This window comes from Seriola aureovittata, chromosome 2 (genome assembly GCF_021018895.1).
Source record: "Seriola aureovittata isolate HTS-2021-v1 ecotype China chromosome 2, ASM2101889v1, whole genome shotgun sequence".
Taxonomy (NCBI): domain Eukaryota; kingdom Metazoa; phylum Chordata; class Actinopteri; order Carangiformes; family Carangidae; genus Seriola; species Seriola aureovittata.
The window spans coordinates 30,013,016-30,032,043 of NC_079365.1; the positions used below are offsets into that span (position 1 = coordinate 30,013,016).

At 43.2% G+C, this 19,028-nt stretch overlaps 1 protein-coding gene across 1 annotated transcript in view; it reads right to left on the reverse strand.

Moving 5' to 3' along the window:
• ripor3 (RIPOR family member 3) overlaps positions 1-19,028 on the reverse strand; it is a 57,152-nt gene that overhangs the window by 21,259 nt on the left and 16,865 nt on the right. The window contains exons 2-3 of the mRNA XM_056399625.1: positions 14,329-14,403; positions 435-533 (exon numbers count right to left, since the gene is read on the reverse strand). Coding sequence (XP_056255600.1) covers positions 435-532 — 98 coding nt within the window. The 5' untranslated portion in view covers position 533; positions 14,329-14,403. The remainder of the gene's footprint in view (positions 1-434; positions 534-14,328; positions 14,404-19,028) is intronic.

The following is a 19,028-nucleotide window of genomic DNA, read 5'->3' on the forward strand; positions in this document are numbered from 1 at the left end:
ACGTAACTGTGATGTCATAACAACCTGCTGCACAGACGACCTGTGAGCTCGTTTCTTCACAGGAGGACGAAGACAGCTAAAGTTAGCTGTTGGTTAGCCGTTCTAGCGTTAGCAGTAGCTGCCGCCACTTCCTGTATCGCCACCTGCTGGTCACAGTCCTGTTCACACTGTCAATCAAACACAGCTGGATGGCATCTGGATGTTCGACCACATGGGAGGGTCTTTCCTAACCAGAAGAGTTTTTACACATTTCAAACGACGCGTGTGCGCATGTGTGTGCTTTAGGTGCATTTAACAGCGTGGGAAAGACTGAAATCTGCAGGAACCAGCGTGGTTAGAGGTCTGACAGAAGTCTAACGAGTTCCACTGTCATTTTTTAATACAATGAAAGGTTCCTGAGTGGTTCGTTATTACTTCTCATCAGTGTCACTGACCGTCGTCGTCCAGTCAGAGAGCTGAACCCGGTGAAGGAGCGGCTCCTGTGGACCAGACCGCCGTCTGAGGGCGAGTCGAATCGCAGCTTCACCGACATCCTGGAGAGAGAGAGAGAGAGTCAGTCACATCTGTGGCTCAAAAAAACACAAAATCCACTATCACAACCTCAACCATGTTGTTATTATTGTAACCATGACAACAAAGATCATCCAATCCGCCCGTCTAATCTTGAGGAGGTACTTATTTTAACCCTTAATCGAACCAAGTAGTTTATTTTGCTCAAACCGAACCGAGCCACCAGTTTATTGTTTATTATTGTAACCATGGCAACCGAGATCCGGCACGCCAGCTTCCATAGGGGGCGCCGTTTCAGGAGACGCTCCTGTGGGTCGTATCAGAGGGTCGGAGCGGACGAGCTGTGCGGTTGTTGAGGAGTCATCGATCTTTCACTAACCTCAACTAAAGAGCTTCTGTTGCCTGAAGCTCAGACTCTGCTGTGACAGGCGTGAGCTCTGGACGCTGACGGAGACTCGTGCCTTTAAAATGTAATGTTTCACTTATTCTTCACTTAAAGAAAGAAATCCAGCCAGAGACGTTTCCACCTCAAGTTCATTTGGAAACATCTTAGTATTGTTTCTTATTTGGGTTGATGAAGCCATGAATGTTCATCATGTGTTACTGTTGTTAACGATCATGTCATTGACTTTGTTATTCATCTTCACTCCTCCTCAACACACACATGCAAACACTTAAACCACAGCAACCAGAGCTCCACCAGCATCATCATCATCATCATCATCATCATCATCTCTGGGACACGTTAAATAAAGAACATCTTAAAGTCTGGAGCTCAGATGGCGGAGCAGCAAAGTTTTACTCTGAGTGAAGAGGGAAAAACAAACCAACAAGGAGAAACTGTGACGTGTCTTTTCAACATCTACCACTTCCTTTTAAGGCGGTCAGCGTCGCACAGGTTTCTCTCCGACCTCAGTTTCTGCTGATAAAGGTCAAAACAGCTTCTGACACACTGGACCGCAGAGACGTCGTCAGAGAGATTCTCAGACACAGATTCCAGCGTTCATCTTCATATCCTCAAACATATCCTCAGCGCCAGTGTGACTTCTTGGTTTCTGTTTGCTGCTTCACCGTCGTCTAATTCTACTGGACTGGAACGATGTAATCCCTCCAAATCATACGCAGTGGATCAAGAATATCTTAGATTATATGAGGCTAGGCTACGAGATTCAGCTGGTAAATTCTGTAACATCTGGAGACCTTTTCTGTCTGATTATCAGAAACCTGCTCTGTCCCTGAGGACTACGACTCTCTCTTGAACTTAATTTCCTTTTTTCTTTCTTTCTTTTATTTTATTCTATATTTATTCTTTCATATTGTAAAAGATATTGTACTTGTTCACTTTCTGTATTTATATTTTATTCTATTTACTTACTGTGTATGTGGGTGGTGGGTTTTTCTTTTAATGCACATCATTTAAAAAAGCAATGTTTTAGACGATTACACGTGTAGTTGAGGCTCATTTACATAAAAATTTGATTTAGACAAAACTGGATTATGAAATAGAAATATATAAAACAAGCAAGTGATGCACAAAGTGAACGAGTCGAACAGGAGAAATAAAGTTTTGATACTCAGGTAAACATGATCCGGTTCCACAGACAAACACTGTGTGTAAGCAAGTGTAGTGTCCTCACACACACACACACACACACACACACACACACACACACACACACACACACACACAGTCTGGATGCCATCTGCTCAGACTTTCATGTGGTCCCTGTAAACGCTTGTTTGGTTGAAGCTACAACAACAACGACACGGTGATCAGCTGTTTTTTGAGGAAAAAGTCCAGACGTCTTCATTCAGCATCTGATCGAGGTCGAATGTTGACGATGCGTCTCTGAACATCACAAATGTGCAGTTTTTGGTCATTTCCTGCAGATTAAACGCCGAGTCGCTCCTGATTTACTGTCTCGCTGAAGAGCGCTTCAGCAGACGAGCTGAAACCAGGCCATCCACGCTCCCCCCATGACGAGGATTTGCACCGGAACATGCTGCCAGTATAAGTGGTTCTGGAGTCCCGATCCAGAATGTGAAACACACTCCGGTCCTGATGCCAGAACCAACACGGTCGCCTAGCAACCACACATAACACACAGGGATGGAGAGACCAGGTCTGATGGCTCCCGACCAAAGTTATTCAAGTAAGCACTTCTGCTGTACCACACACACACACACACACACGCACACACATGCACACACACACACACACATACACACACACACACACACGCACACACTCTCTGTAGTGTAAGTCTAGTATTTCTTGTTTAACAGGGATAAACATATTTCTGTGTTATCGTTTCATGCCTGTTGGTTCTTCTTCTTTCTTCGCAGGGAACCTGAACGTCTCATGACAAACACATTCAGCTGTTCAGGTTTAAATATAAAATGAGTTTTAGATGAGGAGGCTGTGTCCAGAGATCAGTGGACTTTGAAACTCTGACAAAAACAAATGCTTCTTCTCGTGTCCTAACATCATCCGTCTCCCTCCATTAACTCTCCAGTGGTGGAAAGTACCGAGGTCACACATAACTTAGAAAAAATGGAAAACTGGGTCTGAAGCTGATCTGCTCTGACTTCCTGGTTGATAAACCTGGATCAGGCCTTAAGCTCCGCCCACCACCTGCTGGCTCCAGGTGGACAGGTGACAGAGCAGAGAGCATCAAGATGGTCAGAGGAGGAAACATCAGAAAGACTCAGCCAGATCAGAACCGTTAGCGCATTTAGCATCTTTTATTTGTTTATGTTGTTTGATATCTTGTAGCTGGCAGTGGCTGACACAGTGTTAGCGGTTGTGCTAATGCTAACTCCCTCTATCTGTACTGACAAGGTTTCCCCACAAGCTCACGGCAGTTCAAGATGGAAACACTTCAATATTTCACTCTCAATATGTCTGTATTATATAAAAACATCATGGACGTTAACAAAGTTAAACACTTGATTTACATCAGAGTCTTTAAACTGTTTTTACATCTGTAAATGTACTGTCTAATGTTTTCTGTCTGTGTGTGTTGTTGTGTGTGTGTGTTCTGATGTGTGTGTGTGTTCTGATGTGTGTGTGTGTTCTGATGTGTGTGTGTGTTCTGATGTGTGTGTGTTGTTGTGTGTGTGTTCTGATGTGTGTGTGTGTTCTGATGTGTGTGTGTTGTTGTGTGTGTGTTCTGATGTGTGTGTGTGTTCTGATGTGTGTGTGTGTGTGTTGTTGTGTGTGTGTGTCTGATGTGTGTGTGTGTGTGTGTGTTGTTGTTGTGTGTGTGTTCTGATGTGTGTGTGTGTTCTGATGTGTGTGTGTGTTCTGATGTGTGTGTGTTGTTGTGTGTGTGTTCTGATGTGTGTGTGTTGTGTGTGTGCTCTGATGTGTGTGTGTGTTCTGATGTGTGTGTGTTGTTGTGTGTGTGTTCTGATGTGTGTGTGTGTTGTTGTTGTTGTGTGTGTGTTCTGATGTGTGTGTGTTGTTGTGTGTGTGTGTTCTGATGTGTGTGTATGTTGTTGTTTTGTGTGTGTTCTGATGTGTGTGTGTTGTTGTGTGTGTGTTCTGATGTGTGTGTGTTGTGTGTGTGCTCTGATGTGTGTGTGTGTGTTCTGATGTGTGTGTGTTGTTGTGTGTGTGTTCTGATGTGTGTGTGTGTTGTTGTTGTTGTGTGTGTGTTCTGATGTGTGTGTGTTGTTGTGTGTGTGTGTTCTGATGTGTGTGTATGTTGTTGTTTTGTGTGTGTTCTGATGTGTGTGTGTGTGTTGTTATTGTGTGTGTGTGTGTGTTCTGATGTGTGTGTGTTGTTGTGTGTGTGTTCTGATGTGTGTGTGTGTTGTGTGTGTGTTCTGATGTGTGTGTGTGTGTGTTGTTGTGTGTGTGTTCTGATGTGTGTGTGTTGTTGTGTGTGTGTGTTCTGATGTGTGTGTATGTTGTTGTTTTGTGTGTGTTCTGATGTGTGTGGTGTGTTGTTGTGTGTTGTGTGTGTGTTGTGTTCTGATGTGTGTGTGTTGTTGTGTGTGTGTTCTGATGTGTGTGTGTGTTGTGTGTGTGTTCTGATGTGTGTGTGTGTGTTGTTGTGTGTGTGTTCTGATGTGTGTGTGTTGTGTGTGTGTGTTCTGATGTGTGTGTATGTTGTTGTTTTGTGTGTGTTCTGATGTGTGTGTGTGTGTTGTTATTGTGTGTGTGTGTGTGTTCTGATGTGTGTGTGTTGTTGTGTGTGTGTTCTGATGTGTGTGTGTGTTCTGATGTGTGTGTGTTGTTGTGTGTGTGTTCTGATGTGTGTGTGTGTTCTGATGTGTGTGTGTTGTTGTTGTTGTGTGTGTTCTGATGTGTGTGTGTTGTTATTGTGTGTGTGTGTGTGTGTGTGTTCTGATGTGTGTGTGTTGTTGTTGTGTGTGTGTTCTGTTGTGTGTGTGTGTTCTGATGTGTGTGTGTGTTCTGATGTGTGTGTGTGTTCTGATGTGTGTGTGTTGTTGTGTGTGTGTTCTGATGTGTGTGTGTGTTCTGATGTGTGTGTGTGTTGTTGTGTGTGTGTTCTGATGTGTGTGTGTGTGTGTTGTTGTGTGTGTGTTCTGATGTGTGTGTGTTGTTGTGTGTGTGTGTTCTGATGTGTGTGTATGTTGTTGTTTTGTGTGTGTTCTGATGTGTGTGTGTGTGTTGTTATTGTGTGTGTGTGTGTGTTCTGATGTGTGTGTGTTGTGTGTGTTCTGATGTATGTGTGTGTTCTGATGTGTGTGTGTTGTTGTTGTTGTGTGTGTTCTGATGTGTGTGTGTTGTTATTGTGTGTGTGTGTGTGTGTGTTCTGATGTATGTGTGTGTTCTGATGTGTGTGTGTTGTTGTTGTTGTGTGTGTTCTGATGTGTGTGTGTTGTTATTGTGTGTGTGTGTGTGTTCTGATGTATGTGTGTGTTGTTGTGTGTGTGTCACAACGGGAAGTTCTTTACAGAGAGAGCTGCACTCATGTGGCTTCATGTATTTACAGATATATTTGTTTTATTCTTTGCGAATGTCAACTCACTGTTATTAAAATGTAAATTATTATTATTATTACTATTATTATTGTTATTATATGAGCTGAGGATAAGAAACTCCAGACCCGAGGGGATCGGCTCAGAGCGTCAGACGGTCCTGGCCGAACGCCACGTCGAGCAGCTGAAACAAGATGTGAAGAATCTAAAACACCTCCACCATCAGACAGACAACATCCATCTCCACCCGTCTGCTCCGTCACTGCCTCTGCTCGTAAACGCAGCATTTTTCAACTTGTCAGTGCAGAAGAAGAAGCTTCAGCTGTTTCACTCAGTCATGTATCTGTCTTGTTTTACTGTCGTCACAGCGGCTCGATGCTTCGGTCTGAGTTACACTTTGCACAAAAAAACAAAAACAAGAGTCAGATTTTTCTCTTTGTGTTTGTTCAGAAGAATTCGGGGGTTTCCTCCGAACCACTGAATCAGCACCACATGTGGCCGTGAAGGAGAGAGGCCGACAGAGGAGGGAGGGCTGTGGTCGTTAGCGTGATGGTTAATCAAATCCTGACACGCCCTCTACTCCTGTGAACGAGCTGTTTGAAGGGGGGGGGGGGGGGGGGGGGGGTCTAGGTCACACACACATGCTCAGCTGAGGTTGTTGGATGTTGTGAGACATCCAGTGTTTACATGAAGACAGAGACTGCAGGAAAAGAGAAACAGGAAGATGTTAGTGATGATGTCATAAATGGAGTCATCTTCTTAACTTAACTTAACAAACTTCTAAACATCCTTTCCCGCTAGCTTCAGAAACGCTCGTGTCCGGCATGCTAACCACCACCATGCTAGCCTACAGCCAAACCTTAGCCTACTAGCCTCCGATATACTAGCCACCAGCCAGGCCCCGCCGTCAGCCGGCGTCCTGTCTGCTCCCAGGTCAGCTAGCGTCCAGTCTGATCCTGAATCTGAAGACCCTGCACTGTCCCCTTTCCTGGGGACTATCTCCCTGAGGTATCTTGGGGTTGGAGCCCCTAGAATGAAGCGTGGGTCTCAGAGATGTCGCCCCCCCCCCCCACACGCCTGCTCAGCAACCCCCCAGCATCGCCAGTCTCCAGGTCATCCTCATCCTCATCTTCCTCCAGAGGGGCTCAGCCTGAGCTGACAGCTTCCCGCTCAACCTCTACATCTTCGTCACCATCAGACTCCTGCTCTTCCTCCAGAGAAATCCTGCCATTGTCTCTGCCTGTCTTTGTTTGACACCGTCTGTCCAGCCTCTGAGTCCAGCTGAGGTCTTCTGTTCATCAGCTCTCCACCCCCCCCCCCCCCCCCCCCCCCCCTGAGATCCCCAGCTCCAGTGTCCAAAGTTTAAAGTTTCGTTCACCTTTGTTTTCTCTCTAAAACCAGTTTGACTGAAGCTCAGGGTTTGTAGTTGTGGCATGTTATGTCGTATTTCTTTAGATTTCTTTGACTCTCGTGATTCACAATCAGCAGAAAGAGGCCGAGGCTGCAACAGTAAGATCCAGTGGCTGTGGTGTAATAAACCAGGGAGGCCCTTTAACTTCTGGTCAGTTAAACATGAGAACTGGGTCGTGATTAAAGCAGAGGAAACTTTTAAAGTCATTCAGTGAAGTCAGCTGTTCCTACGACCTCCACTTCATTTCTTTCCACTGATGTCTCAAACTACTTTCTACGTTTGTCTTTTCCACATGATCCTTCTCTGACACCCAGCCTCGTTTTTTTTTCTCTTTGTGCATGAAGATCATTATTTTTGCATTCTTGGACATTTTGATAATTTATTTCAGATTTTTTGTTTTTCTCTTTTAAATCCTGCAGCGACCCGCCAGCTGATTTCACTGGTGATTAATTAGCTGCTGGTTTGGCTGGAGGTGTGCGGACGTCACCGAGCTGCAGCTGCCGGAGCTTCAGGTTGGAAGGAAAAAAAAAGTTTTTGCAGCTTCATATTTCACCGTGATCGAAACTGACGGAGAAACACTCGAGTAAATGCAACTGAGAACATGTGAAAGAGACGTAAAGTAAATAAGAAAGTAAATGATCTAATTACAGGTTTTACTGATGCACAGAAGAGAAAATAAATCATATCTGGAATGTGATTTGAATGTGAAAAGAGGGAGGAACATTCCTCAAGTGATGAAGGACTGTGTGTGTGTGTGTGTGTGTGTGTGTGTGTGTGTGTGTGTGTGTGTGTGTGTGTGTGTGTGTGTGTGTGTGTGTGTGTGTGTGTGTGTGTGTGTGTGTGTGTGTTCATAGTGTTTTAAATGGTGTCTGGAGAAAAGCTGGGGTGAGATCTGCTCTTAAAAAATTAGCCTTGACCTGTAAGTGATTTACGGGGGCCCATGTGGTGCAGAGGTGGGAGGTTGGGGCCTGTGTGTGTGTGTGTGAGTGTGTGAGTGTGTGTGTGTGTGTGTGTGTGTGTGTGTGTGTCTTGCCACAAAGCTGTTAGCATGCAGCAGACCCTCACGAGGGGCCCGTACATCATCTGTGGTGACAAACACACACTCACACACAAATACACACATTTGCAGACACACACTGAACACTTAAATGTTTACATACACACACACACACACACACACACACACACACTGTTCAAACCTCCATGTAAAACACAAACAGGAGGAATTGATTTCCTCTCCCCCTCTGTCTGTCTCTTCTCCTGCGTGTTGTGTGATTGAGCTTTAAATGTGGCTTCAGTGGTCTCACCGTTAATCTCCCTCCTCCAGCGCGACGTAATTAGCCTCATTTCTACTTCCACATTCGCCTGCTAATGGCGGATTCAAACCCAGGAAGCCTGGGAAATCCTGAAAAGTCAGGGGGGCCTTGAACGTGCACGCCTCCTCGTACGAACAGACTCTTTAAGTGACATGAACCAGTCATTTAGGAGAAGTTGTCGCAGTGCGTGTGGTGTCTGTGTAGCTCTGGCCTGTTCTCATGTTTCTGAAGATGGAGGTGAAACGCAAAATAAAAGTCCTGCATTCAGAGGTTCCGAAGATTAATACAAGATACAGATTAATATGTAAGCAGGGTTGTAATGTTGCAGCTGGTCAGTGTGGAGCTAATGTTAAAACTCCTCCAGTGTAAAGGTCTGTGTCCATGTGTAGTGTGATTATAGATCAGCTCTAGCTTCTATATCAATACTGTGAAAGTATCAAAGCCTCAGTCCACAGAGAAATGCACACAGCCTGTATTCAGAAACTGAGCCTTAAAACCAGCCGTCAGGACTTCTGGAACTTTGTGATGTCACAACAAAGCAGTCACCAAGCCCCAGAGCCTCCTCTCTTCTGATTGGCTCACCGACCTGTTGTTACTAGAGCTCCAGAGAGAAGCCAGAGAGAGGAGATGTAAAACTACACTGAGATGGTTTTTGGTTCTTAAAACAAAAATAAATCTTCATATGGATCTACACTTCAGATAAATGCTGTGTTTATGTTTGTGTGCGTGCCCATGTTTCCTCTTGTTTTTGTTTCCTTTTCTTTATGCCTCTATCCCCCCGTCTCTCTCTCTCTCTGTGTCTCTCTCTCTCTGTCTCTCTCTATCCCCCCGTCTCTCTCTCTCTGTGTGTGTGTCTCTCTCTCTCTCTCTCTCTGTGTCTCTCTCTCTCTCTCTGTGTCTCTCTCTCTCTGTCTCTCTCTCTCTCTCTCTGTGTCTCTCTCTCTCTGTCTCTCTCTATCCCCCCGTCTCTCTCTCTCTCTGTGTGTGTGTCTCTCTCTCTCTCTCTCTCTCTGTGTCTCTCTCTCTGTCGGAGACAGCTTTAAATTACTTTAAATGCTCCTCTGGGACTTTGTCCAATTTCCAAGTAAACACAACCCACTAAACGTCTTTTATCGTATTAAGAGCAACAAATAAACAAATCTGTCTCTTTGTCGCCCGTCAACTTACCATCAACAGTGGGATCAAAGAGATTCTTCAGCAAGAGCAGTGTGTGTGTGTGTGTGTGTGTGTGTGTGTGTGTGTGTGTGTGAGGGGGAGTTTTTAATTATCTTTGTTTAAATTAGTAGTAAGTGTTTTTTATGTTGTTTTTGTCTTTAGTTTTAGATCATCACTGACACGCTCTTCACTTCTGACTCAGAGCCATCTGAAACACACGATTGGCTCATTGTGGAGGGGTCAGAGGTCACTGATGACTCACGCCCTCCAGGGTGAAGAACTATGCAGTTCCGGATGAACACACACACACACACACACACACACACACACACACACACACACACACACACACTGCTTTCATACACAGTAGTGTTCCTAAAATAGCAGCTGTAGTTGTTCAGTGTATGTGATGCAGAATCTCACTGATGTGGTTGATCAATGTTTTTATTCGTTCATTTGAAGTTTAGAAAGTTTTTACAGCTGTTGTCAAAGTAACTAAATACTTTTACTCAAGTACTGTACTTAAGTACAATCTGTGATACTTGTACTGTTCCGGAGTATTTACATTTGTCTGATGCTTATAACTCCTTTTATTTTAAAGCTTTACTTACTTTGCAAAAATTTAATTTCAAACAATAATATGACAGTAAACTAACAACTTCATCAGTGTTTCTACTGGCTCCATCAGTGTCACTCGTTTTGCTAGTCCCAGTGGATCAGTCTGAGGCTGAATTTCTTTCCCAGTCCGACCATGGAGCCGATACTGGTCTGGTTTACTGAGAGGAGAAACCTTTGAGCAGCTAAAGGCTCCAGCTGGAGCTGAACTGGTTTTTTTTCTCCTCCATGTGTGACTTGGTTCATAATGTTTTATGTCTGTTTTCATTAGTGACAGCTACAGTAGATATGCTAACGTTAGCAAACTTGCTGTTACTGATATTATGAATGTGTTCATAGTATATGCTGTTATTGCTAGCTTACTAACTGTCAGCATTGCTGTGGAGCATATCACAGCAGTGCTAGCCTTAACCAAGTGTTTATGCAGCCTAAACCTAACATCATGTGGGACACAGGAACCCAGATCCCTGGTGTCACAGTCCTGCCCCCCCCCCCCCCCCCCCCCCCCCATGTCATACAGAAGTATGACATGACTTCTTAAACTGAAACAAACAAAAGCCAATCAGCAGCTACTTGTAGATAATGTAAACACATTGGCTGTAAACACTAACTACAAGGGTGTGGATTGCCATCTTTTTTCTTCTTCTTCATCAAATTTAATGTTGCGTCACTGTCTTCTACTGTTTATCTTTCTGCTTGAGTTCCTCACAAAGTATTGTGGGTACGCCTCGGGGTCAAGTGTGATGCTGAAATGTTTCTGTTTTGTAGGAGAGAGGAGGAGGGAGGTTAAATTATCACTCCTCAGGGAGAAATTTTGAACAACTTCTGACATAGACACACAATCAGAGGGTCAAAGGTCGAGGACAAAGGGAAGAAATAAATATATCACAGCTTTACATGTGACCTGAACCTGAAAAAAAAACCCAAAACCAAACACCTAAAAGCAACTTTTATGTAACTGGTGACGACACATCGCTCTGACATGACCCACTTTGACCAATGATGTTCACTGGTTTCGCAAAAACTCAGACCCTTGTGTGTGTGTGTGTGTGTGTGTGTGTGTGTGTGTGTGTACACACCCCATGCTGAGGTTTTGTTTTCAGGTCACTGGATCGATCGTTGTCTTAAGTTGTGTGAACTGGCACCGAGCTGGGGTTGTGTTAACACCGGCTTTCAACAGTCCACTCTGTCAAAATGTTTGGATTTATTTTGGATGGGAAAGAAGGGAGGGGCGCGTTAGGAAAGAAGTGAACGGGAGGTAAAACGCAGAGAGTGATGGGAAAATGTGATCGAGAATATTTTGGGAATTTTAGTTATATCAGTGCAGCGGAAGAAGAAGCTCAAACACATGTCAAACAGTCGTATTTCTGTGCTCTATTAATGTATACACTATAAGACAACAGTTTGTTTAATGTGCACAAAGTGTAAGTGTTTGTTGTTTTACTGAGGTTCATGAGCCAGAATATTTCTAATGAGTCATTTTCATGCTTCATTGTTTTAAACAAACAACATATTGTTTTAATCATGGAGCTGGCAGGTGGATTTTGATCCCTTTAGACAGAGCCAGGCCCAGGCTAGCAGTTTCCCCCTGTTTCCAGTCTTTATGCTAAGCTAAGCTAACCGTCTGTAGCTTACCATTCAGATGTGAGAGTGGTATCGATCAGAACGTGGGACTCACGGCAAGACACTGGATAATATCTGGATGTTTCTCAGAATATAGAACTACTCCTTTAAAAATAGTTATTATTGATCATTATTATTATTATTTATTGAACTAAATGTAACAGAACCCAAACAAGTAAACGGTTGCACGCTGGTTGCAAACATTTTGATGCATTAACTCAAGTCAAAAGTATAATTTTAGGTAAATTTAAAGCTATTTAAGCAGAAATATAAGAAGTCCTACATTCAAAAAATTACACAAAAAGTAACTAACACCAGTTTGGAAAACTTTGCATCACAGCTACTCTGAAAGTTACACTGTTGTGGGTGTGGTAGGAAGTAACCACACCCACAACAGTGATGTCACAGCGCACTGACACACCTTGGAGTACACGTTGACATCACCGCAGCAAATTAATCAAGTTAAACCACTGAAGAACATTTTCAGCAGGTGTTCAGTGTTTTTTACAGGTGTATCTTCAGCAAAATTGACTAATGTATAACAGTTAATTATAGTTAAAGTCCTAATAAATGAATTCGAACTTCTTCTTTTAACCAATGGAAAATGATGTAGTGCGAGTCAAACGTACATTATTTTGAAATGTAGAGAAATAAAAGTGCAATGAAATGGAAATAATCACGTAAAGAACAAATACAATCATATTTAAGTTGAGGGAAAGCACTTAATTACTTGTCATTACTCGTTAATATTTAAATACTGCGGTGTAACAAAGCCTCTAATGCAGCAGTAATGAATTACAACCGACCTAAATATTCAAACTATTTGTTATTTTAGGAGGATTTTACTTGCTGTTGGTGAGGCAGCCACAAACTAAACCTTCAGTTCTTCCACAGGAAATAACGTAAAAAAAGAAGAAGAAAGAAGTAGGTTAAAGGAGAGAGAGAGAGTGTGAGAGGAGTTCTCCTTTGCAGTTGTCATTTCTCTGGCTTCATGTTTCAGCCGGCCGTCGTTCACCTCTCCTCTCTCTCCTCCTTTTTCCATCCTCTCGGGTTTCTTTATCTCGGCCCGTCTGTCACCTCCTGTCTCCATCACTCTGTTTGTCTCAATCTCTTTTCTCTCTGCTCTCAGTTTTAACTCTTTTCTCCCTCACTCCTCTCTCCCTGCCTGGTGTTCACCCCCCCCCCCCCCCCCCCCCCCCCCCTGCTGTGTGTTGTGGTATGTAGTGACATCCAGGGTTCCTGTGTGTTTAGCCCGAGCCAGAGCAAAGATTAAAAGACTCTAAAGTAACATAATCTCTTAAATCTATTGACATAAACTCTTTCACACGCAGCGTACATCTCTATTTTCCTGAGGAGATACAAACATCTGGACTCACACACACACACACACACACACACACACACACACGCCTCCTCTGGCTTCTCTGTGTCCTCAAAAGATACAAACATCTGTACTTTCAAACACACACACACACACACAACCCTGCGTACACATTCATCTTCTTTTACAAAAGATGAGAAACATCTGGCTGCTCGTGCACACTCGGAGTGACTGTACACATCTGTGTGTACTGAACATAATCCTTATCTGATTATGTTCGTCAACAAACAGCCGAGCGTGGAGCTATGTGAGCAATGTGCATGATAACTCTGGCATCCAGAGGTGGATTACACTTAAGTTCCAGGCTGTTTATGTTTGTGAGGCCGGAGTTTCATCAGAGCAGCAGCATCCACACAGAAGAACGACCGACGAAGAGCCTCCTCCTCCTCCTCCTCCTCCTCATCATCATCAGAGTTAGGAAATCACATGAAACTGTAGGAATCTGTCCTCAGGCTACATCCACATCACTACGTTTTAGTTTTAAAACGCATTTCTTTTTCTTCGTTTACTCCTGGTGTCCACATTACTATAACGGAGACTTTCAGAAACGCTGCTGGACTCGTTCTAGTTTGAAAACTCTGGGTTCGTGTCGTCGCCTGGACGGACAGAAACCGAGACCTTTGGGAATGATGACGTAGACACCCGCCGCCTCGCCCTGATTGGGTCTCATCAGTCACGACTACCAGTGAAGAAAACAACACAGATGACGAATTACAAGCGTTACCGACCTTGTTGTCCAACAACCATCAACCCTCTGATGAGACCCATAGCATCATCTCCTGAAACAGCGCCCCCTACGGCAGCAGGCGTAACGACACTTGGTTGTCATTGGTTACGATAATAACACGGCGACTGTACAGAGAGTGGCGTACCTGCCTTCGTCACCATGGTTACTATAATAACTGTCACGGCTTGGTTAGGTCTAGGAAAAGACCGTGATTCGGGTTAAAATAAGTACTTCCTCGACATTAGACGATCTTCGTTGTCATGGTTACAACAATAACAACGTGGTTAACTTTGTCGAACGGTCATGGATAAAAGAAACAACATAAACTGCTGGTTTCACATGGGAATCGAACACACCGCTCTCCACCTCCACCTCCTCCTGACGTGGACTCTGTCTCTCTTTAAACTACGTCACCGACACTTTTCCCTTCGCTCCTGTCATCATCACTACGACCACTAGATGTCGCCTAGCAACAGAACCTAACTATGATGTCATAATAAGCTTACAGGAGGAGGGACCAATCACCTGCAGAGTAGACAATCTGCTTCCTGTTTACACCGGTCCGTAGCCGTAGCCTCACACTCTGACTCCGCCCACTGAGCTTCACAGAAAACCAGCCAGAAAAACAGTCACTTACTTTGTTGTTGTGTTTTGTTTGATGGAAACATGAAAAGCTGTGAAGTCGCCTGCGTCACTTCATCTTCACACGACCCTGAAACCATGAGAAATAAATGATCTGATGACATGCATCTTTAAAAAAGTAAAGCAATAACCCACAAAACTGACATCGTGAATCTACAGACAAGCTGCAGAAAATCCAATAATCATGTTTTTTTTACATGATTTGGAACAAATAAAAATCTGTTTTCCCTTTATCCTTCCTTTTATCTTCCCATGCAGACGGCAGAGACGAGCCACTGCTGGAGAACTGGTAAGAAATTGTGTTTTAATATTCCCTCTAATGTTATTGTAGATGACTCTGTGACTGATTCATGTCGAAACACACGTGGAAACATAAATCAAATCATCCACCATCCATCCCTCTCTCTCTATCTCTCTACAGACTTTTATTTTGACAGCTGAGAGGAAAGAAAGAGGGAATCCCTCTTTTTCTTTCTCTCCTCATCCATCTCTTCCTCTGTTGTTTCTGTCTCTGAGACCTCACTCTGATTTGTCTGTTTCAGGCTGTTTCTTGATGTTTGTAGTTCTGTGATGTGAGAGTGACATGAAGAGGAGGAAACGAAGAAGAGGAGGAGGAGGAGAGCTCTGGGTTTGTAATCACTCCGTCTCTCCACGGCCTTCGCCTCGATTAGCCCTGCTGTCAACACCATTTAAACTGAGCCCCAAACAGGCTGCACACACACACACACACACACACACACACACACACACACACACACACACACACACTGCAGTATAAATGTAGACTTCTCCTCTCTCTTCCTTTTTCAAACAAACTTCGTGACAGATGCATCTCCTCTGCAACAGTGTTTTTTTTCATTTCTAAACATCCTCCATCTTTGACTCTCAGTATTTGAGTGTTTGTTTGTTAGTTGAGGCTTTTGCATGAAAGAGATAATAGAATCCATATAGAGAGAAAAGAATTTTTATTTTTATTTTCCTGATCAAGGTGATTACTTGAAGTAATTTAATTCAGACAGAGGCGTCATTCAGGTAAATATTGAAACTAGAATCAGCTCCTCGTGGTTGTATCCCTCCTCCACTCTGACAAGTTCCAGGTTACATCTTTGTTTGTCCAGAGTCATATAAAATATTAACCATTTGGGTCACTGTGACCCTGACCTTTGACCTTTGACCACCAAAATCTAATGACTTCATCCTTGAGTCCAAGTGAAAGTTCCTCCAAGGTGTTACTGAGATATCGCGTTCAAAGGGCCAAAACTGTGTTTTATGAGGTCACCACGTCTGTGACCTTTTGACCTTTGACCCCCAAAATGTAATGAGTTAATCCTTGAATCCTAGTGAATGTTGGTGCCTTATTTGAAAAAGTTCTGTCGAGGCGTTACTGAGATATCGTGTCCACGGGAATGGGACAGTTCCTCCGGCGCGGGGGAGTAACATCACAAAGACATAATAGAATCCATCTAGAATTAAATGAATCTTAATTTTCATTTTCTTGATCAAGGTGATTACTTGAAGTATTTTTTAATTTCTTCAGACTGAGATAAAGGGCATCTAACCGGATCATCTTTCTATGATTACATCTCGTTAAACTCAGCATGTTTCTTAATTAGACATAAAAGTCTGACTTTAAATTACAGATGTGTAGAAACAGCCTGATATTTCCCCTGTTACACTCAGTGTCGACTCCTCTGTGACGACTCTGCCACGTCCTCAATGTGTGGAGGCCGATGGGCACGTAGGTTTTAATCTCCCCGTGTGCTCCAGGCATCACCCTGTTGATTTAAGGTGCTAATAGATTCAACAGAGGCCGGAGGAGAAGATGCTCAGAGCAGATGGAGGATATGATACCTGAGGGTCCCGTTACAGCAGACTGGGCTTCATCTGATCTACTGGGTGGAAGCTCGTTAGAATTTAAAGCTGTGATATACGACAGTGTTTAGATGAGATTACCAGCTCTGCCTTTCTGTACTGTACTATAACTTAAACAGGAACATTTAAAAGACTCGGAAACTTTACAAACCTTTACTTCTGGATTAATTAACAGAGTTTGTAAATTTTGACGTCAGCTGACCGAAAACTCAATGTTGATAACGTCTAATCCCAAAGTCAAGTTGACGCAGATCTCAGAACAGCATTTTGCCCCGTAAAGGATCTGATTTTGCCTTTTTGCATTCATCATGTAATTTACTGCCCTCTTGTGGTGGCAACAGGGTATTGTCTCTGGCAGCTAGCTTGATTTCCAGCTGTTGTTTCTATAGTTTCTGTCATTTTCGTGGGTGTAATCGTGTCCCGTTGACAAAGGCTGGAGCTCGTCAGGCGGAGAGGAGAAGTGTTTATTTCTGGAGAATAAGAGTTAGCTGGTTAGTTAGCAGTTAGCAGGATAGCTGTGAACGTACAGCGCAATGTCTGTGCACTTTAGGCTGTTTGTGTATGAGATAAGATAAGATGAACCTTTATTGATCCTCCGTACAGGAAATTCCAAACTGACACAGCAGCACAAAAGAAAAGCAGCACAAGGGGAAAATGTGATAAGAAATAAAATTATAGAAACAAAATCTAAAATAATACGATAAAGTAGAAATACTATACACAATAACAATCCCAGCGTCTCCCCTGCGCTTCAACTACAGTCTGAAACAGGAGCCAGGAAGATTAACAACCCTGAGGCAAGTAAATACAGGATTCATCACAGGAGTGGGTCATTGTCAGTTAATGGTAAATATTTTTGATAGAAGTAAGTTTTAGATATTTTTATTCCATACTGTGCATTTGTTATGTTTATTGTCTGAGCTGAGAAGAATGGTCCTAAAACTTCCTCAGACAGGAAGGAGTGCAGAAAGGTGAAGATGTCCAGACAGGGAGCAGCAAGATGGAGGAGAGAGACTTTCAGCTCAAGATCATGAGACAGGACAGACCTCAGGTTTATGAGATTTGCTGCTGCTACTGTCATGAAAAGGTTTTTATACTAGTCTGCTTCTATCGGTAAGAGTCACCGCACGCCACTGAGCTGATAGCTGTCGATATTTTGTTGGTTAAAGTCGTGTTGTTACAAAACCAAAATCCAGCGTCTTCCAAACGTCTCATGCCAACGCCATCATGACATGTAAAACACCGACATTCAGCTCATGAGCAAAACCCATCGTCTACGAAACGTCACAATTTCACAATTAGCAAACGTTGTGTTTTTACGTGAACCGGATTTTCATTTCCAACCAATTTAACATCTCTCTGATGTTAGAGTCTTCAGATCCAACATCGTTAAACTCTTACCAAAACAAAATTTATTATTGGTACAATTTACAAATGAAATTGAATTGATGAGGTTCCTAATTTTTTTTAAATTAAAGTTGGAAATCAAGAGTAACATAAACGCATATATCCCAGCCTCCTCTACTCTGTTATTCCAGACCAGACCATCTTAATGCATGACAGCTTCTCCAAATTCAATCTACAAACTCATTACATTTCATAGCAGGCCTAAGTTTTCACAGCTGCTCCTCAGTCACCTGATCACTACCTGCTGCACACCTACCTACATTCCCCCTAATCAGCCACACTCCCTGTAGACCGATATATACCTGCCTTCCAGCCAAACACACTCCTGTGCCTCTGAACCTTAATGTTCCTGCCCCAGTGCCCCCCACTCATGGTCCTGAACACTGAAGTGTGTGTTCATGCTGCCAGACAACTGTAGGCAACTGTGTGCAATGATGGACACACGCCAACACGCCGTGGACTTCTCCTGACGCCGCCACTCAGAGCTGAGTGTGTCCCGCAGCTCGGCTCGGTCTGTTGCAGCTGCTGCAGCTCAGTTGTATAGAAACACAACGGTTGCTGCTTTGCAACAGATTTGTCACAGAAAATAAAAGGCCAATATTTTTGTCCCAGAACGATATTTTAAATGTTGAATATTAGCGTATGTTTGTGTCACCACTGGAGAATGATGCTCACGTAATGGACACGAGCAGTGTTTCCCAGAAGCACCTGTCTGGGCTGTGAACGTTTACCTTAAAAACCTGAGCTGCCCGGTGGATGCAGCGTTGATGGCTTCAGCAGAGGATGAGGAAGGACACGCTGTGCGGGTCGTTACGGTACTGAGGGGTTTTACAGCTGTTATTGCAGTTTAAGACTCACACAGCCTTAAACTACTGCCTGACAGTCACTGATGGGATCTGATGAGCTCGGCAGTTGAACTGAAACTGCTCTCGCTTTCTGTGACGGAAAAAAATGTTTTTTATTTCATTTAATTTCTATTCCAATATAAATCCATTTTAAATCAGTCGATACAACAGGATGCTGTTGCACTTTCTGTGGTCAAATACTTACACTTTATTGGCTGCACTGAAATTTGTGCCACTGCGTGAAACAACAGGTGAATCTGTGATTTGTGCTTCAGTCTGCTCTTTCATGACAGCATTTGTCACGTCTATCCCTGTATTTCCACCTTCAGCTTCAGCTTCAATGTGTTTTTTCAGTCTTTAAACTTTTCTAAGAGTGTTTAGGGGCTGTTATTTCACTTGATTTGTTTTATTTATCTTAAAATGACTCTGTATTGGTTTTTATACACCTGATTTTAATTTCCCTTCTCTTTGAAATCTATTGATTTAATTGATTCTATTTTTTTCCTGTCTTTGTCAAGCAATTTGTAACGTAGTTTTTAAAAAGTGCTCTATAAATAAAGATTAAAATGAT